Below are 19793 nucleotides of genomic sequence, written 5' to 3'. Positions count from 1 at the left end.
AAGCGATGGGTCGTCCATATCGGGTCAGTGGGGGTCCGACTCCCCTCGCAGATCAGCAATAGCACAGCGCCCTGCACCGGGTAGTGGCCGCGAGTGGTGCAGCACAGTGTAGGGTATAACCCCCTGAGAACGGGAGTCCCCATTCCTGTATTATGGATTATAGGTTGTGTGTACTTCCTGCTCCTCCGGCTTCCTGTTTCTCCGAGTATAGTGCAGGACACCCCTTTTTTGTGAACCTGGGGATCGCTCATGTTATAGGACTGATAATGATGGTTAAACATAGGAAAATCCCTGCGGCTTTCTCATGTCTATGGGAACACCAGGGCTGCAGGATTACATTATAAAGCCGCTCCTTAGACACATTGCTCTGCACGGGAGCTGTAAACACTAAACGGGATGTGGCGTGGTCGTTCTCTGCACCTGAGATTTTGTATTGGGCTTTTCCCTCATTGATGAATCCTTGTGTGAATGTTTTTCTGTGTCCGGATACTGACCTCTTACCTCTCGTTCTCCCCCAGTGTATTTTGGGACCTGTACTGTGCAGCGCCGGAGCGCAGAGACACCTGTGAACATTCAAGTGAAGCTAAAGCTTTCCACGACTACGTAAGTGATTCCGGATATGATGTTTACTGTGTAATGGAATAAATGAAGGCTTATCCTGCACAGAGATCATGTGACTTGTACATGATGATCAGGTGTCGTGTACATGGCGTGGAGGCCTCGCACTGCGTCTTCTCTGCGTCCTCTGGTACCTGCTGAGTGCTGGACAGATTACGGATCACGTGACTTGTACATGATGATCAGGTGTCACGTACATAGCGTGGAGGCCTCGCACTGCGTCCTCTGGTACCTGCTGAGTGCTGGACAGATTACGGATCACGTGGCTTGTACATGATGATCAGGTGTCGTGTACATGGCGTGGAGGCCTCGCACTGCGTCTTCTCTGCGTCCTCTGGTACCTGCTGAGTGCTGGACAGATTACGGATCACGTGACTTGTACATGATGATCAGGTGTCACGTACATAGCGTGGAGGCCTCACACTGCGTCCTCTGGTACCTGCTGAGTGCTGGACAGATTACGGATCACGTGGCTTGTACATGATGATCAGGTGTCGTGTACATGGCGTGGAGGCCTCGCACTGCGTCCTCTGGTACCTGCTGAGTGCTGGACAGATTACGGATCACGTGGCTTGTACATGATGATCAGGTGTCGTGTACATGGCGTGGAGGCCTCGCACTGCGTCTTCTCTGCGTCCTCTGGTACCTGCTGAGTGCTGGACAGATTACGGATCATGTGACTTGTACATGATGATCAGGTGTCGTGTACATGGCGTGGAGGCCTCGCACTGCGTCCTCTGGTACCTGCTGAGTGCTGGACAGATTACGGATCACGTGACTTGTACATGATGATCAGGTGTCGTGTACATGGCGTGGAGGCCTCGCACTGCGTCCTCTGGTACCTGCTGAGTGCTGGACAGATTACGGATCACGTGACTTGTACATGATGATCAGGTGTCGTGTACATGGCGTGGAGGCCTCGCACTGCGTCCTCTGGTACCTGCTGAGTGCTGGACAGATTACGGATCACGTGGCTTGTACATGATGATCAGGTGTCGTGTACATGGCGTGGAGGCCTCGCACTGCGTCCTCTCTGCGTCCTCCGGTACCTGCTGAGTGCTGGACAGATTACGGATCACGTGACTTGTACATGATGATCAGGTGTCGTGTACATGGCGTGGAGGCCTCGCACTGCGTCCTCTGGTACCTGCTGAGTGCTGGACAGATTACGGATCACGCTGGTGCTTTGCTGTGATGTTCTGATGGGCTTTATGTCTTGGTGATTGCTGGGGCTATAAGTTGCCTGTGTATTAGAACACGTTGTATTTACCTTGAGGTTCTCATACTCTACATACAGGGTCATAGCTGGGAGAGGCTGGGCCCCATAGCAGACTTCTGAATGGGGCCCCCCTCTCCAGGGAAGTCCTTTTATCCCAGAGGGGATGAGGGCACATATCTGTCCTAGTAACTGCAGACCACACGGAGGAAGACGACAGCAGGAAGTTGGGTTATTTCTTATCTGAGTTCCCGGCTCTCTGTACTGTAGATGTTAGTGCTGTATACATATTGTGCTGCACATTGTACATAATAAGTATATAACGGTGCACATCCTCCATTCTTTAGTGTGTCCGGTCAGATGCCGGGGCCCCCTGACACTGCGGGCCTCATAGCAGCCGCTCTGGCAGCTACTGCTTTAGTTGTGCCCCTGCATCCGATCATCTATATCGTTTCCTAATGTAGGAGAACTCGGTCCCTGTGGTTTTGCCGTCTTGTGTTGATTGGTTTCGTTATTGCTGTTAGGGATTGGCTAATTGGGAAAAGAAACGTTTCGATGGACATTGACAAAACCTTTATTCCGATGATCTGACAGACGACGTCTTTAAGACCCGGCCGAGCAAGTGAAAATGGCGCACTGTCAGCGGCCAATGGACTGGAGCGTCTGTAACACGTTACATTGTGGACGGGGAAGGAGATTCCTGAGAATCCGTGTTATTTCCTCCAGTACAGGGTCATGTGATCTCACTAATGGGCTTCAGCGGGGCCCGCCGTGTGACCTCTGGGGTCAGGGGTCAGTCTCCCGCCCTACACGGCCGTCCCTGTGGGTGGCCAAGCCAAACTATTATCTTGTTTATCCAGTCTGGGCTGTAACTGCAGATTTTTAGAATTTTTGTTTTCCTATTCCCGACTTATAATATAATTATCTATGGAATCGGCTTCATGCGAGTATTTGTTGCAGTAATGGGGCAGGTTCTGGTCGGGATCTGTGAAGGTTTTTTTTTTAAAGTTTATTTTTTTTCCATTATTACAAGGAAAAATTCTCAAACAACTGAATAAATGAACAAACTCTCGCTCAGTTCTCGGTCCTGGGTTCATAAATTAGTAAGACCATTAGTGGTGTTGATGAAGCCTGGTCCTGCGGTGTCTGTCAGGAGGTAGATAAGTTTTTAATATTTAAGTGTTTTTTGGGATTTGACAATGAAATATTAATGGGCTGAAAACAGGAGATTTATGAAAACTGGAACAAAATCAGAGTTTTCCCCTAGTAACCAATCACAGCGTGGCTTTCATTATTCAGGAGGAGAATTCACATACAAAGCTGCGCTGTGATTGGTTGCTGTGGGCAACAGACTGTTAAACTGGTTTATTACCCGTAGCTACCAATCACGGTGCAGCTTTCATTGTGTGTTCTGCTCTTGTAAAATGAAAGCTGTCCTGTGATTGGTAGCTTGGGGAACACAAATGGTTCCTATAAATCTGTGATCGTTGAACCCAATTTGACATAAAACTTTGACATTGTTTTGAATTTTTGGTAGAATTTTGTGAGAAAGGGATCCAAATGTAGAGCATAGCTTTCGTTTTCGCTTGAAGTGCAGGAAGTCTTCAGTATCGGGTCGTATCCACACCCGCTGGTAGCTTATACGAGAAGTCGCGTCTCTGGACCTGGGTAGTTGACAGCCGGGTTCTCTGTCCTGGTCCCGTTAATACGTTTTTCTATGTTTTTTGCTCCGTTGATGTTGACGCACTGATAAATGACTCTTCCAGGGTGAGATGACATTTTAGGTGATGAGTCAACGCTTAGTCACCGTTCAGGCGACCAAAAAAAATCCCAATTAATTCTCATTGTGGCCGAACGCAGAGCATGTTACTGCCAGATGAATAGAGCGCCGTGCGGCTCGGGAAGATGGTGGCTGTGACGTCACTGCTCAGGAGGACGTGTAGAGGGACGCGGCCGCCCTTCTGTCTACATCCTGGGTGCTGCAACGTCCTGCAGGGTCTGACTACTCGGGAGTGTTTGTGGTCTGTTACTATGGTGATGCCTAGAGTAAATGTAGACTTTGTGCCTCTGTAGTGGGCATATGTTACCGTGTACAGTAGCCGGGGACTCCTGGCGCCATGTAATAGCGCTAAGTGATATTCTGCAGATTTCAGACCCGCAGAGCGGAGGATTTTGTGTTGTAGGTTGTTTATCCATCGTTTGCACCCGCAAGTATATAGATAGATCTATAGGAGTATATAGATTATTGCCCTCCTCTTGGGTTTCTACGTGAGCAGAGGTTGTAGCCCCCCAGCCCCGGGGCTTGTGCTGTATCCCCCCCCCCTCACAGCCTCATAAACCTCCGTTATCTGTTTTTATTGTTCTTGGTCAGAGAAACAAAAGGGAACACAAAGCTTTTCACATTTGCAATTCTGTGGCTCCAGGAACAATAAGCCTTTTACATGGGAGGTAACGGGCGGCAATAAATCAGGGAAGCCGGCTGGAACACCTCTGCCCCAGTAACAGGGGGCCCCTCACCGCCTGCTAATTACCAGCGCTGAGCCGCCTCTAGGGACCCCCGACTCCTCAGAGTGACACCCCTGGACCCGGATCACATGGTACACGGATAGGATGTACTCGCCCCCATCCCCCTCCTCCCCAGGAGGTGCTCAGGTCTTCATCCTCTGTTTGCAGCTATGGAGGATTAGCCGGACTCGGCACAGGTGTCCTGCGGAGCAGATGTGGATTAAGCCTCTGCCTCCTGTACCTTGCTGTGGGTCTCCTTACTGGGGAGGGGTGCAGACTTCACACCACTGGGGGTTGCTCCAGATATAGTTATTACATGATACGATGGAAAGACTGGATCGTCCTCCACGGGGTCATAGAGGTCGCTGCTTGCTGTATTCTCCAGTGTATGTGTGATACATTGTATACGGGGTTTATTGTAATAACATCCCCTCCATAGAAGATCCACCAGAAGACGCATGTGATGGCGGCCATTGCGCTCGGGGATACGGTGCCAGTCAGTGTTTGGATCACTTTTCACTGCCCCATATGTAGGTGACCTCATAAGTCACTAAAGTAGATTCAATGTGTTGTAGGTGAGATTATCTTGCTCTCTGCATCCTTGGTATAAATCAAAGCTTTCCATTTCCACGAAACGCTCCAGCGACACTTACATTTTATTCTATGGCGCCGCCTGTATCGCTGCATGGGAACCTAATGATGAGACAAGAGCTTGTGCTACCTACATCCAGGTCTGTGCCTAGTGATCCTCTGAACGCTGCAGCCAATAGAAAATCCTTCTTGCCCTGCTTGTCAGGAAAGGAGCAGATCGTCTGAAGTACAAGGCAGCGAAGTCTCCTCCAAGGAATTCTATTATCAGCTGTCAGAGGGGGAAGGAGACTGATTCTATCCAGCAGCACCAAAGATAATAGTGACAATGGTCATTTTATATACTCTGCAACAATGTAAGTTACTGTAATCCAGCCGTCAGGACAATGCATGGAGAAACCTCTTCAATTGCCCAGGAAATGATCTTGTATAATGGCAGGGATGACCCGGAAGACAATGGGTGCGATTCCATGTATTTACTGTCTCTGGATATTGTGTAATGTGTGCGGCCATCGCTCTCGGGAAGGCCCCTGGGGTGTGCAGGGCGCTGGGTGTGCGCTAATCCTCCCGGACATGTGCCTGCTGATGAGAAAGTGTTCCTCGCTAGGATCCGTGCTGGAGCAGGAGTCTCCGGGTTTACTCCCAAGTTAGAATAAACAAGGGGTGTCCCCGCTGTGCGAGCGCAGCCCAGTAACCTACCCCGCTGTGCTGCCGGGGCAAAGTCTGCAGATGGAAAAAATAAGTGTTTTGCTTTATACAAATTTTACTACAGGAAGATTTACGTGTTTTTGGTGTTCTAAAAAGGTTCTGCCCACACACCTCCACAGACAGGTTTCTTATTGTGACCTCTCCATAGACATGCACACTCGGTTCAGAGCATGCACGTGCCCAACAGGGAGCTGGACCTCTGCTTCTCTACTTATGGCTCTTATTGGGTGTTTAAAGGGGTTGTCTGCGATGGCCTGTAGTCAATATCTGATCATGATATGACGTGTAATATGACCAGTAATGAAAATGGCTGCCCGACCCTCCAAAGTCTTATAGAGCGGATTAGGGAGAATTAGGGATAAACAAAAACATTCAAAAGCCCTGCCGCCAGCCATAATGTTTGTGGAAGGTCCTGACTATGGATGATGGGAGGAGTAGTGGCTGCTATATGTGTGAGGTGTAAGTCAGGACAAAGGTGGGGATGACATTCTTTTGTGCTGAGGAGATAAAATGAACGCCTCCCCTCCCCCACCGCCTGCATCTGGAGGGAGAGAACAATCCCGAGATTAGGGGTAGAGGCTCCGAACTTCCCATCCTCCGTCCGCTCCGGCTCCGGCCAGTTCCTACAGTGATCTATAGTTCTCCTGAAGCCCCATCTAAGCCACCGTTGTCGATCCAAATTTCTAGTAAATAGGTTAAAGGGAACCAGTCACCAGATTTTTACCCCTTTAAATTAGTACCCCCCCCCCCCTTAGTTTGGGTATGAAATGTCCTTTCTAGAATTCTCTCCTTTATGTGAAATTTTACCTGTTGCTTATAAAAATTCTCCTCCAGAGAAGAGTCATATTTTTACCTGAGATGAGACAAGTTTAGAGGCTGCAGGGAGTTGGTTACTTGTTTCTAGGTCCAGGAACTGAAGTTGGGGGCATCTTCACTGACGCTTCCCCTGCAGTATCTAATCTTGACTCTTCCCGGTCAAAATATGACTCTTCTGTACTAGTTGTCACATGACTTTGGAGATCTTTTTTCATAAGAAGAAGTTCTAGAAAGGGCCTTTATCCCGTAGCTGACGGGGCTGCCTTATAATGGAGTACAATCTGCTGACAAGTGCCCTGTTGTGCCCCCCTTGGATGAGGAGATGTTTCTGTGATGGTGTAAGATCCCCCGTGTCCCGGCCTCTTCATGCGTTTCTGCTCTCTAGGATCTGACTGTATCGGGTCCTCAGTCATTAGAGGGATATTCCGGGATTTGAATATTGATCACCCATCATCGGCGGTGAAGAGACCGCAGCGTTCAGGAAAGCTCCAAACAGCTGAGCAGCGGGGGTCCGACACCTGATATCCATCCTAGGATCCCCCTATTAGGATGGGGCGGACACTGGGAATATCCACATGCCTGATCTCTTGTATCTCTTGTCATTATGGCGTATCCTCAGGACAGCCCTTCTTCCCTCTGTGTAACATGCATCCTCAGCCAGGTAGTTCCTGCAGGACCCCAGTATTTCTCACGACGTGTGAGCCGGTGGTCCATGAGCACGTTCCTGGAGAGCCGCCAGACGTGGCAGGGCCTGTGATTCCTCCGGACCATCTGCTCCCATCTCATGTGAACAGGACAATGAAGCGGGAGGCTGCTGGCGCTCGTCCTACAGTCCATGAGTCAGGCGGCAGGGGAGAAAATGCTGCAATATTTCACTGGGTATTAGGACGAAATCTGTACAAAATCGGTCCTTGATGTATCCACTGCTAACAAGGAGGCAAAATTTCACAAAATCCGTTATGAAAATACTTCAGCTACTATATGGTGCATAGGTGTGGGGTAGTGTGTACCTCCTGCTACTATATGGTGCATAGGTGTGGGGTAGTGTGTACCTCCTGCTGCTATATGGTGCATAGGTGTGGGGTAGTGTGTACCTCCTGCCGCTATATGGTGCATAGGTGTGGGGTAGCGTGTACCTCCTGCTGCTATATGGTGCATAGGTGTGGGGTAGTGTGTACCTCCTGCTACTATATGGTGCATAGGCGTAGGGTAGTGTGTACCTCCTGCTGCTATATGGTGCATAGGTGTGGGGTAGTGTGTACCTCCTGCTGCTATATGGTGCATAGGTGTGGGGTAGTGTGTACCTCCTGCTACTATATGGTGCATAGGTGTGGGGTAGTGTGTGCCTCCTGCTGCTATATGGTGCATAGGTGTGGGGTAGTGTGTGCCTCCTGCTGCTATATGGTGCATAGGTGTGGGGTAGTGTGTACTTCCTGCCGCTATATGGTGCATAGGTGTGGGGTAGTGTGTACCTCCTGCTGCTATATGGTGCATAGGTGTGGGGTAGTGTGTACCTCCTGCCGCTATATGGTGCATAGGTGTGGGGTAGTGTGTACCTCCTGCCGCTATATGGTGCATAGGTGTGGGGTAGTGTGTACCTCCTGCTGCTATATGGTGCATAGGTGTGGGGTAGTGTGTACCTCCTGCTGCTATATGGTGCATAGGTGTGGGGTAGTGTGTACCTCCTGCTGCTATATGGTGCATAGGTGTGGGGTAGCGTGTACCTCCTGCTGCTATATGGTGCATAGGTGTGGGGTAGCGTGTACCTCCTGCTGCTATATGGTGCATAGGTGTGGGGTAGCGTGTACCTCCTGCTGCTATATGGTGCATAGGTGTGGGGTAGCGTGTACCTCCTGCTGCTATATGGTGCATAGGTGTGGGGTAGTGTGTACCTCCTGCTGCTATATGGTGCATAGGTGTGGGGTAGTGTGTACCTCCTGCTGCTATATGGTGCATAGGTGTGGGGTAGTGTGTACCTCCTGCTGCTATATGGTGCATAGGTGTGGGGTAGTGTGTACCTCCTGCTGCTATATGGTGCATAGGTGTGGGGTAGCGTGTACCTCCTGCTGCTATATGGTGCATAGGTGTGGGGTAGCGTGTACCTCCTGCTGCTATATGGTGCATAGGTGTGGGGTAGCGTGTACCTCCTGCTGCTATATGGTGCATAGGTGTGGGGTAGTGTGTACCTCCTGCTGCTATATGGTGCATAGGTGTGGGGTAGTGTGTACCTCCTGCCGCTATATGGTGCATAGGTGTGGGGTAGCGTGTACCTCCTGCTGCTATATGGTGCATAGGTGTGGGGTAGTGTGTACCTCCTGCTGCTATATGGTGCATAGGTGTGGGGTAGTGTGTACCTCCTGCCGCTATATGGTGCATAGGTGTGGGGTAGTGTGTACCTCCTGCCGCTATACGGTGCGTAGGTGTGGGGTAGTGTGTACCTCCTGCTGCTATATGGTGCATAGGTGTGGGGTAGTGTGTACCTCCTGCCGCTATATGGTGCATAGGTGTGGGGTAGTGTGTACCTCCTGCTGCTATACGGTGCATAGGTGTGGGGTAGTGAGTACCTCCTGCTGCTATATGGTGCATAGGTGTGGGGTAGTGTGTACTTCCTGCCGCTATATGGTGCATAGGTGTGGGGTAGTGTGTACCTCCTGCTGCTATATGGTGCATAGGTGTGGGGTAGTGTGTACCTCTTGGCGCTATACGGTGCGTAGGTGTGGGGTAGTGTGTACCTCCTGCTGCTATATGGTGCATAGGTGTGGGGTAGTGTGTACCTCCTGCTGCTATACGGTGCGTAGGTGTGGGGTAGTGTGTACCTCTTGGCGCTATACGGTGCGTAGGTGTGGGGTAGTGTGTACCTCCTGGCGCTATACGGTGCGTAGGTGTGGGGTAGTGTGTACCTCCTGCTGCTATATGGTGCATAGGTGTGAGCAGGCCCTGCAGCCGGGTCACTGAGCATATGGCGGGGGGCACAGGGGACCCTACAGGGTCAGTCCATGGTCGCTGGCTGCTTGGGACGTTGTCTCCTCGCTGTGTGATTTGTCTCCTCGGCCATAGATCTGTCTCTTGCACCGCTGTCCCTCCTGGATGTCTGCACCATCTGTTGGGTAAAGAAAGCGAGAGGAATCTGGGGTCACACACGTATAATGGATGCAGAGATTTATATATGGTGACGCTCTGATAGATCATGGGAGCTGGAGATGACCCCAGTGACCCAGGCGATTGTTATCCCCCATCACAAGCTGCTGGAGGGGTTGTACTGGGGGCACTGGTCAGGGGTCATGGATGACGTCCAGTCTGCTGGAGCTGCTCCTTGTATCATGTGAGAGGCGGCAGGGACGGGGGGCACTGGTAATCATCTTCTGGGCACTTTCTATATTGTGGGGTCTTTTTTAGCAGTTGCAGACATATAGGCTATAATTAAGGATTTTGGATCCGTCACAATTGGTCTTGATATTTGATCCGATTTTGCAGCATATGGCCATAGAATCAATCGGTGTCATGACTAGAGCTTTTATAGGGGTGGTGTATATACCGTATTAGGACGTCATCCGTATGGTCCAAGCGAGACCCTGCTTATAATAATAACTATACGCTGCTACAATACGCTGCTCCGTGGGTCCGCAGGCTTCCTTTTACATATGTGTATGGGATGGGCGCTACAATTTGTATGGGATTGTAAGTTTCCGTTTGAATAGATTGTCACATTGTTGCTGTTGCACGTCAGGTTACAATCTTTTATACTTAGTTTTGTGCCTTGAAGCGATTGCCTGTAAGCAGTTGCACCACTCTTCCTAATACATGGTCCCATATAACGGGGTGCAGCCAGAACCCCGGCGCTTGTATGCAGGGATAGAACCTGATGTGATATTTTTATAACCTACACGTGAGCGTTGCCTGTCCCGCTGCGGAGGCTTCCCTCCGGACGTACCCGGGTCATGTATATTTTCTTTAGGGTTATATATAGGAGGCAGCGAGAGGGGCTCAGGCCTGGGCTTTGTTTCTTGTCTTGTCTCCTCTCTTTTTAAGGATTTTCTCAGTGCAGCAGTTCAGGGGTTAAGGCCCTGTGGTTGGGCTGTGAGGACCCTGAGCAGATGCATGGGGTGGGGGGTGGGGAAGGGCAGTATTTGCATAACTGATTAAGGCCTTCAGGGGGATTACTGGCGAGGGGGAGGGTTTGGTGATGGCACAATGGATGCTACAAAGGACGAAGCTCCTCCGCATTCCCCTGTAATGTCTTTATTGGAAGGAATTTCTCCTGGGCCTGTGTATAAGATGTATATGTAACAATATATATATAGTGTCCTCCTGCACTCTATACATTATTGGGGTTAGCCTCTACGTGCCGGATCGCCATGGTCTCCTTGGGTACGGCGCTGTAATGTGCAGGTGACCCGCAAGCTGTCCTCGCTGATGCTTCACCCTATAGAATTTCTGGCATCCTAAGTATTTGTCACCCTGTATGGGCACCTCTGAACCCCCACCCCCTCTTTGTTCTACTTCACCTTATAATCTTAATTTTCCTTGTGTTTCTTGCGCCAACCTATACATTTATTCTACACATTGTGCCCCCCCCCCACCTCGATGATATAAATTGGATGTGACCCCATAATTCTTATTTTGTATTGATAAGACTCTTTGGTTCTCCATGATCTGAGTGAGCGTCGCTGCAGTATAAAGCATTGGGGAACGGAAAAGCCGTTCGGGAAGTGGGTGAATCTACTTTAGGCGGCAGAATGTATATCTGGGGACTGTGTGCTTAAATTTTGGGTCTCATTTCAGTAGTTGATTTGGATACGAGGAGGGGGGGTGTGTGGGGGGGGGGGGGGGTTTACAACAAAAAAATTAAGGAAAAAAATCCTGATCATATTGTAATTTGTAAATCTTCGCTTATATAATAATTATTAATTGCGTTCACCCCCGCAGCAGTCGGCTTTCGGCAGCAGTCGGGGTGCTGGGTACGTTTGTGGTGTGAGGAGTGTAAGCTCTGCGGTCCTGATTGATGGCTGTCAGGCAGCGGCCTGGAGCAGATGCCCCCGCACCCCGGGACACCCTGTACTCCATAATAATGGGAACAAAGAGCGGGGCCGGCCTGTCAGCCTGACCTCCATTCTCCTCACACCTGCTTTGTTTGTTTACATGGAGCCTCCGCCATTCACTGATGTGCAAATGCGATTCCTCCATTTTTGTCTTTTGTGTTGAAAAAAAAAAAAACTTCTGTCCACTCGCGTTTTACTGTGAGGCGCGAGACGTGGCGGATGTGCGGGCGCAGGATCACATTATAGTCACCCTTGTACTGTGTTTGATTATTGGGGGTTACGATTTACCTCGGGTTTTACCTCAGGATTTACCTCAGGATTTACCTCAGGATTTACCTCAGGATTTACCTCAGGATTTACCTCAGGATTTACCTCAGGATTTACCTCAGGATTTACCTCAGGATTTACCTCAGGATTTACCTCAGGTTTTACCTCAGGTTTTACCGATGTCTTGAGGTTTGTTTTCGGTAGTGGGTCGTTATTTGCGGGGATCGCGCCCCTGGATCAGACATCAGGTGGATGAGGACTGGTTTCCAGTGATAAGTTTTTGGTTTCCAGTCTTTGTTTGTGATCGGCCATTTTCTGTTTTTAATGACCTTATTGTGTATTGGAAACCAAATCCCTTGTACTGAAGGTTTGGCCTCACGTCCTTTATTATATGGACCGTACACAGCTGCATGTCCCATCCTGACCCTGATTTACACTTACGTTTAGGTCATTGGACCCTCAGCTGTACAATAGAAGTATCCCCCCCCCCTAGCGACCAATCAGAGCGCAGCTTTCATGTGTTCTTCTGCTCTGGAGAAGTACAAGCTGCTCTGTGATTGGACACTTCCGTATGTACTTGATTATTAGACAAGTTTTCTGTGCTCAGTGTTCGCCATTCTCCTCCAGACATCGGTGTGTACACAGGCCACGCACACAGACCCGTCACTGCACACGCGGCTCATAGTGTACGCACTGCCGACGCACGGGAATCACAAGCAGGAAAGGGGACCGGCTATATACAGGGGGAGGGGCAGGCTGGCTAGCTATATATACAGGGGGGGTAGAGGGGCAGGCTGGCTAGCTATATATACAGGGGGGAGGTGGAGGGGCAGGCTGGCTAGCTATATATACAGGGGGGAGGTGGAGGGGCAGGCTGGCTAGCTATATATACAGAGGGGAGGTGGAGGGGCAGGCTGGCTAGCTATATATACAGAGGGGAGGTGGAGGGGCAGGCTGGCTAGCTATATATACAGGGGGGGTAGAGGGGCAGGCTGGCTAGCTATATATACAGGGGGGGTAGAGGGGCAGGCTGGCTAGCTATATATACAGGGGGGAGGTGGAGGGGCAGGCTGGCTAGCTATATATACAGGGGGGAGGTGGAGGGGCAGGCTGGCTAGCTATATATACAGGGGGGAGGTGGAGGGGCAGGCTGGCTAGCTATATATATACAGGGGGGGAGGTGGAGGGGCAGGCTGGCTAGCTATATATACAGGGGGAGGTGGAGGGGCAGGCTGGCTAGCTATATATACAGGGGGGAGGTGGAGGGGCAGGCTGGCTAGCTATATATACAGGGGGGAGGTGGAGGGGCAGGCTGGCTAGCTATATATACAGGGGGAGGTGGAGGGGCAGGCTGGCTAGCTATATATACAGAGGGGAGGTGGAGGGGCAGGCTGGCTAGCTATATATACAGGGGGGAGGTGGAGGGGCAGGCTGGCTAGCTGTATATACAGGGGGGAGGTGGAGGGGCAGGCTGGCTAGCTATATATACAGGGGGGAGGTGGAGGGGCAGGCTGGCTAGCTATATATACAGGGGGGAGGTGGAGGGGCAGGCTGGCTAGCTGTATATACAGGGGGAGGTGGAGGGGCAGGCTGGCTAGCTATATATACAGGGGGGAGGTGGAGGGGCAGGCTGGCTAGCTATATATACAGGGGGGAGGTGGAGGGGCAGGCTGGCTAGCTATATATACAGGGGGGAGGTGGAGGGGCAGGCTGGCTAGCTATATATACAGGGGGAGGTGGAGGGGCAGGCTGGCTAGCTATATATACAGGGGGGAGGTGGAGGGGCAGGCTGGCTAGCTATATATACAGGGGGGAGGTGGAGGGGCAGGCTGGCTAGCTATATATACAGGGGGAGGTGGAGGGGCAGGCTGGCTAGCTATATATACAGAGGGGAGGTGGAGGGGCAGGCTGGCTAGCTATATATACAGGGGGGAGGTGGAGGGGCAGGCTGGCTAGCTATATATACAGGGGGAGGTGGAGGGGCAGGCTGGCTAGCTATATATACAGAGGGGAGGTGGAGGGGCAGGCTGGCTATCTATATATACAGAGGGGAGGTGGAGGGGCAGGCTGGCTAGCTATATATACAGAGGGGAGGTGGAGGGGCAGGCTGGCTAGCTATATATACAGGGGGGAGGTGGAGGGGCAGGCTGGCTAGCTATATATACAGGGGGGAGGTGGAGGGGCAGGCTGGCTAGCTATATATACAGGGGGAGGTGGAGGGGCAGGCTGGCTAGCTATATATACAGAGGGGAGGTGGAGGGGCAGGCTGGCTAGCTATATATACAGGGGGGAGGTGGAGGGGCAGGCTGGCTAGCTATATATACAGGGGGAGGTGGAGGGGCAGGCTGGCTAGCTATATATACAGAGGGGAGGTGGAGGGGCAGGCTGGCTATCTATATATACAGAGGGGAGGTGGAGGGGCAGGCTGGCTAGCTATATATACAGAGGGGAGGTGGAGGGGCAGGCTGGCTAGCTATATATACAGGGGGGAGGTGGAGGGGCAGGCTGGCTAGCTATATATACAGGGGGAGGTGGAGGGGCAGGCTGGCTAGCTATATATACAGAGGGGAGGTGGAGGGGCAGGCTGGCTAGCTATATATACAGGGGGGAGGTGGAGGGGCAGGCTGGCTAGCTATATATACAGGGGGAGGTGGAGGGGCAGGCTGGCTAGCTATATATACAGAGGGGAGGTGGAGGGGCAGGCTGGCTATCTATATATACAGAGGGGAGGTGGAGGGGCAGGCTGGCTAGCTATATATACAGGGGGGAGGTGGAGGGGCAGGCTGGCTAGCTATATATACAGGGGGGAGGTGGAGGGGCAGGCTGGCTAGCTATATATACAGGGGGGAGGTGGAGGGGCAGGCTGGCTAGCTATATATACAGGGGGGAGGTGGAGGGGCAGGCTGGCTAGCTATATATACAGGGGGAGGTGGAGGGGCAGGCTGGCTAGCTATATATACAGAGGGGAGGTGGAGGGGCAGGCTGGCTATCTATATATACAGAGGGGAGGTGGAGGGGCAGGCTGGCTAGCTATATATACAGAGGGGAGGTGGAGGGGCAGGCTGGCTAGCTATATATACAGGGGGGAGGTGGAGGGGCAGGCTGGCTAGCTATATATACAGGGGGGAGGTGGAGGGGCAGGCTGGCTAGCTATAAATGCAGGGGGTGGGCTGGGTATATACTAGAGGGCTGGCTTATATACAGGGGGTGGGCTGGGTATAGACTAGGGGGCTGGCTTATATACAGGGGGTGGGCTGGGTATATACTAGAGGGCTGGCTTATATACAGGGGGTGGGCTGGGTATATACTAGAGGGCTGGCTTATATACAGGGGGTGGGCTGGGTATAGACTAGGGGGCTGGCTTATATACAGGGGGTGGGCTGGGTATAGACTAGGGGGCTGGCTTATATACAGGGGGTGGGCTGGGTATAGACTAGGGGGCTGGCTTATATACAGGGGGTGGGCTGGGTATATACTAGGGGGCTGGCTTATATACAGGGGGTGGGCTGGGTATATACTAGGGGGCTGGCTTATATACAGGGGGTGGGCTGGGTATATACTGTGTGGGGGCTGGCTTATATACAGGGGGTGGGCTGGGTATATACTGTGTGGGGGCTGGCTTATATACAGGGGGTGGGCTGGGTATATACTGTGTGGGGGCTGGCTTATATACAGGGGGTGGGCTGGGTATATACTGTGTGGGGGCTGGCTTATATACAGGGGGTGGGCTGGGTATATACTGTGTGGGGGCTGGCTTATATACAGGGGGTGGGCTGGGTATATACTGTGTGGGGGCTGGCTTATATACAGGGGGTGGGCTGGGTATATACTGTGTGGGGGCTGGCTTATATACAGGGGGTGGGCTGGGTATATACTGTGTGGGGGCTGGCTTATATACAGGGGGTGGGCTGGGTATATACTGTGTGGGGGCTGGCTTATATACAGGGGGTGGGCTGGGTATATACTGTGTGGGGGCTGGCTTATATACAGGGGGTGGGCTGGGTATATACTGTGTGGGGGCTGGCTTATATACAGGGGGTGGGCTGGGTATATACTGTGTGGGGGCTGGCTTATATACAGGGGGTGGGCTGGGTATATACTGTGTGGGGGCTGGCTTATATACAGGGGGTGGGCTGGGTATATACTGTGTGGGGGCTGGCTTATATACAGGGGGTGGGCTGGGTATATACTGTGTGGGGGCTGGCTTATATACAGGGGGTGGGCTGGGTATATACTGTGTGGGGGCTGGCTTATATACAGGGGGTGGGCTGGGTATATACTGTGTGGGGGCTGGCTTATATACAGGGGGTGGGCTGGGTATATACTGTGTGGGGGCTGGCTTATATACAGGGGGTGGGCTGGGTATATACTGTGTGGGGGCTGGCTTATATACAGGGGGTGGGCTGGGTATATACTGTGTGGGGGCTGGCTTATATACAGGGGGTGGGCTGGGTATATACTGTGTGGGGGCTGGCTTATATACAGGGGGTGGGCTGGGTATATACTGTGTGGGGGCTGGCTTATATACAGGGGGTGGGCTGGGTATATACTGTGTGGGGGCTGGCTTATATACAGGGGGCGGGCTGGGTATATACTGTGTGGGGGCTGGCTTATATACAGGGGGCGGGCTGGGTATATACTAGGGGGCTGGCTTATATACAGGGGGTGGGCTGGGTATATACTGTGTGGAGGCTGTGACCCAGGTGTTTATACACAAGTCAATGCGTTTTCCTAGGTGTTTTGTGGTCTTATTTTTGGGTTGGCTTGCACTGGAGTATCTTCGGTAAATACATTCAGAGGTCGGCTGGTTACATTAATAGCGAATGTAAGGTGATGGCCGAATGCTGCTCTTACTATACGGGTAATTCTTCATGAGGTGTCGGCTGTACGGACGCGAGGGTTTGGCCTAATTTCAGGTGACTTTAGTTGTCGTCCGTCTGCTCGGAGACCAGCAGGTGTGACAGGCGGCGCTGGCGGCCATGATGTGATCACTTTAATTAGATCAGAGACTTAGCTGGATCCCAATTATCTGTACCTGAGCGCTGGCTCTGCCTGTCAGCTCCGCTCTGCCTCATCCCGGGCCGCTGTGTGATGGTAAATGTGGGTCAGGACCCCGTGCTGTGATGTAGGTAGAGGGGTGTAAGGGCTCCTCCGGGGGGCTCCAGCCGCGTCTCTTTACATACAATATCCCAGTGCTGTGATGTAGGTACAGGGGTGTACGGGCTCCTCCGGGGGGCTCCAGCCACGTCTCTTAACATACAAGATCCCAGTGTTGTGATGCAGAGCGGCCGCCATTGTCCCGGCCTTGTTATGCTGATGGGCGCTGGGATCTCCTGCTGAGCCGGACCTGGAGGAGCTCGCCCTCTGCTACCACAGCGCCCTCTGCTGGCCGAAGGAGGGAATGTTTGTTAGTTTTCTTTGGCGCTGTTCACACAGGAAGGGGGTTGTGATTTCTGGTGCCAGCATTGGATCAGCTGGAGGCCGCCATTGGGGCTTGTAATGCACAATTCCTGATTGAATGCCTGAACGTGTTCTTCATCGCATCAGAGTCATGTGACTGACGGTGTAGAAATTGCACATTGATGGATTGGTGAAAATTTTGTGTTTTTGGGTAAGTTTTATAGTTGATAGTGACTTTTCTCGTCTCTCCCCCGCAGAGCGCAGCAGCTGCCCCCAGCCCGGTGCTTGGTAACATTCCTCCAAATGACGGGATGCCGGGAGGACCAATTCCCCCTGGATTCTTCCAGGTAAGTGGCGTGTACATACCTGGGCTGGCTTCCAGCAGGCGTCTTGTGCGGCAGCCAGATCTGCGATTAGTGGGCGTCCAGGTGCCGCGCGTCCCCTCCTCTGTTACTCCGCTGCTAATTACGGGACTCGCTAATCAGCGGGAATTATCAGTGGCATTAATGTTTAGCAAAAGCTGTTAAACAAATGCTTGCAAAATGGCTAATTAATTTCTCTTAATTAAGGCGAGCGGCGGTGGTAACTATCCGTGCCGTGTCTGGCAGAGGGTGCGCGGGGCCGGCTTCTGCACGCGCTGCTAAGGGCACGCATCACAGCTGCAGCGTCTGCTCCGCGGAGAGCTGCGCACCACGCTCCATCTGCACGCGCCGCCCGCTAAACGGATAAATATTATAGAGCTTTTATTTGTGCCGGGAGCCGGCTCTCTGCCTGTTACTCAGCCGTGGGTATTTCTTCTCAGCAGGGTCCTCCTGGGTCACAGCCGTCTCCTCACGCACAGCCACCTCCCCACAACCCCAACATGATGGGTCCTCACAGTCAGGTAAGGAAGGGCCAACTTATTCAGTTACCTACATCAACAGCGCCTCCCTGACGCACAGGCTGTGTCCGGTACTGCAACTCGATGCAGGAATTTGTTTTTTTATTCAAATCTTGGAATTGCAAATGTTTTTAAAGTGCATTTACACCTGGAGGACTTATTGGTGTAATAATTGGTGTAGACACGACCTACCTGGTGCTCTCCTGATGCCTCCAGTACGGTGTTCACCCATCTGTGACCTCTTCATGGATGTTGTCATAGACTCTGTGTATAGCTCTGACCTGGGACAATCCTAAGGGCTTGTGTGTGACCACCTGCCCACCTCCCTGCAGAAGCCAAAAAGGGGTCGAGCAGAAGGAAGCATCAGGAGGCCTCTGTTTAGGAATATAGACCAATGTCCGGGTGAAATTATCTGTATACGGAGATGCTTGTGCCGCTGATGCATTTACATTCTTTCAAAAATCTGCAAATGGCCTCAAACCCCACTCCAGCTGCTGTCAGCCCCCCCAGACATGAGGTACGTGACCCCTGAAATCAGTCAGTGGGTGCAGTGGTCATGTGATCATGAAGGATGAGAGCACAGTATTTTGTTGGCAGATTTTTAGACTATAAGATGGATAATCCTTTAAAAGACCAAACCTATTCCCATATCTGTACAGGTATGAGGGTCCCCTTTAAGGTGCTGCAGCAGGTTGTGCTGCATTGTATCTTTAGTCTTGTTTGTTCTAACTCTATAATTTCCCATTTGCAGCCTTTTATGTCTCCGCGCTATGGTGGCGGACCCCGGCCTCACATAAGAATGGGAAACCAGGTGAGAATTCCTTGTACTTCTCGTTGTAATGTAACGTTTTTTGATGTGTAAATGTTGCGATGTTAATAGTGTGACATTTCTCTCGCGTTACTGCGTCTCACGTAAATTCTCGCTCTTGCAGCCACCAGGGGCGTCCCCGGGTCACAGCCTTTGTTACCAAACTCCATGGATCCAACGCGACAAGGTAACGGCGCTTTCTGACAATAGTGAATTTGTTTCTATCATCCTCCTATTGGGGCATCTTAATAAGGGTCTCTCTTCTGTGTTCTAAGGACACCCTGGCATGGGAGGACCCATGCAGAGGATGAATCCCCCCAGACCAATGGGCCCCATGGGTCCAGGACCTCAGGTGAGTCTTATATTGATCCTTGAGCCCCTCAATCACATTGGGGTCCCATTGCACACACACATAGGGGTCCCGGGTTTTCATATGTGAATATCAGGCACAGTCCACGTTAGAGGGTTTGATCCATGGGGATAAGTATCTGATCACTGCGGCCCCCCCCCCCCCCCCTATGTGACGTAAGCGTTGCACATACAGGACCACCAGTGCAGAGCAGGGGGATTACAGGGTGTCCAACCCCTGGGGCCCCCATCAATGACTAGAAGAGACGGCAGTGGTGACAATGTAGCCTCATGGGGGGCTCGGGTACCATAGTTCTCGGTGGTCTGACCACCAGCCATCAGATGCTTCTGCTGAGATCAGGAGGAGGTGTAATGTGTAGGACGATCATGTCCCCCTCTAGATCATAGTGATGAAGGATGAGGGGTCACAGCGCGGTAGATTTCCATGTGAATGGATGATGGTTTAGTCAGACACCTAGAGAACACGTAGCTAATAATGGGGATTATGTTAATGGGGTCGAGACTTGCGATTGGCGCTTGACCTCCCGTAACAACCTCAAGGAATCAGCGTGATCCGGACGGCAGGCGACGCCCCCTATG

The 19793-nt window shown here is 51.8% G+C and overlaps 1 protein-coding gene across 1 annotated transcript in view; it reads left to right on the top strand.

Annotated features, from left to right (window-relative positions):
- SSBP3 (single stranded DNA binding protein 3) overlaps window positions 1-19793 on the top strand; it is a 38215-nt gene that overhangs the window by 11037 nt on the left and 7385 nt on the right. Inside the window, exons 4-9 of the mRNA XM_072128938.1 lie at window positions 519-603; window positions 17415-17504; window positions 17963-18040; window positions 18789-18870; window positions 18970-19032; window positions 19121-19197. Coding sequence (XP_071985039.1) covers window positions 519-603; window positions 17415-17504; window positions 17963-18040; window positions 18789-18870; window positions 18970-19032; window positions 19121-19197 — 475 coding nt within the window. The remainder of the gene's footprint in view (window positions 1-518; window positions 604-17414; window positions 17505-17962; window positions 18041-18788; window positions 18871-18969; window positions 19033-19120; window positions 19198-19793) is intronic.

The sequence above is a fragment of the Engystomops pustulosus genome, chromosome 10 (genome assembly GCF_040894005.1).
Source record: "Engystomops pustulosus chromosome 10, aEngPut4.maternal, whole genome shotgun sequence".
Lineage (NCBI taxonomy): Eukaryota > Metazoa > Chordata > Amphibia > Anura > Leptodactylidae > Engystomops > Engystomops pustulosus.
This window is presented reverse-complemented; position numbering and strand designations above follow the sequence as displayed.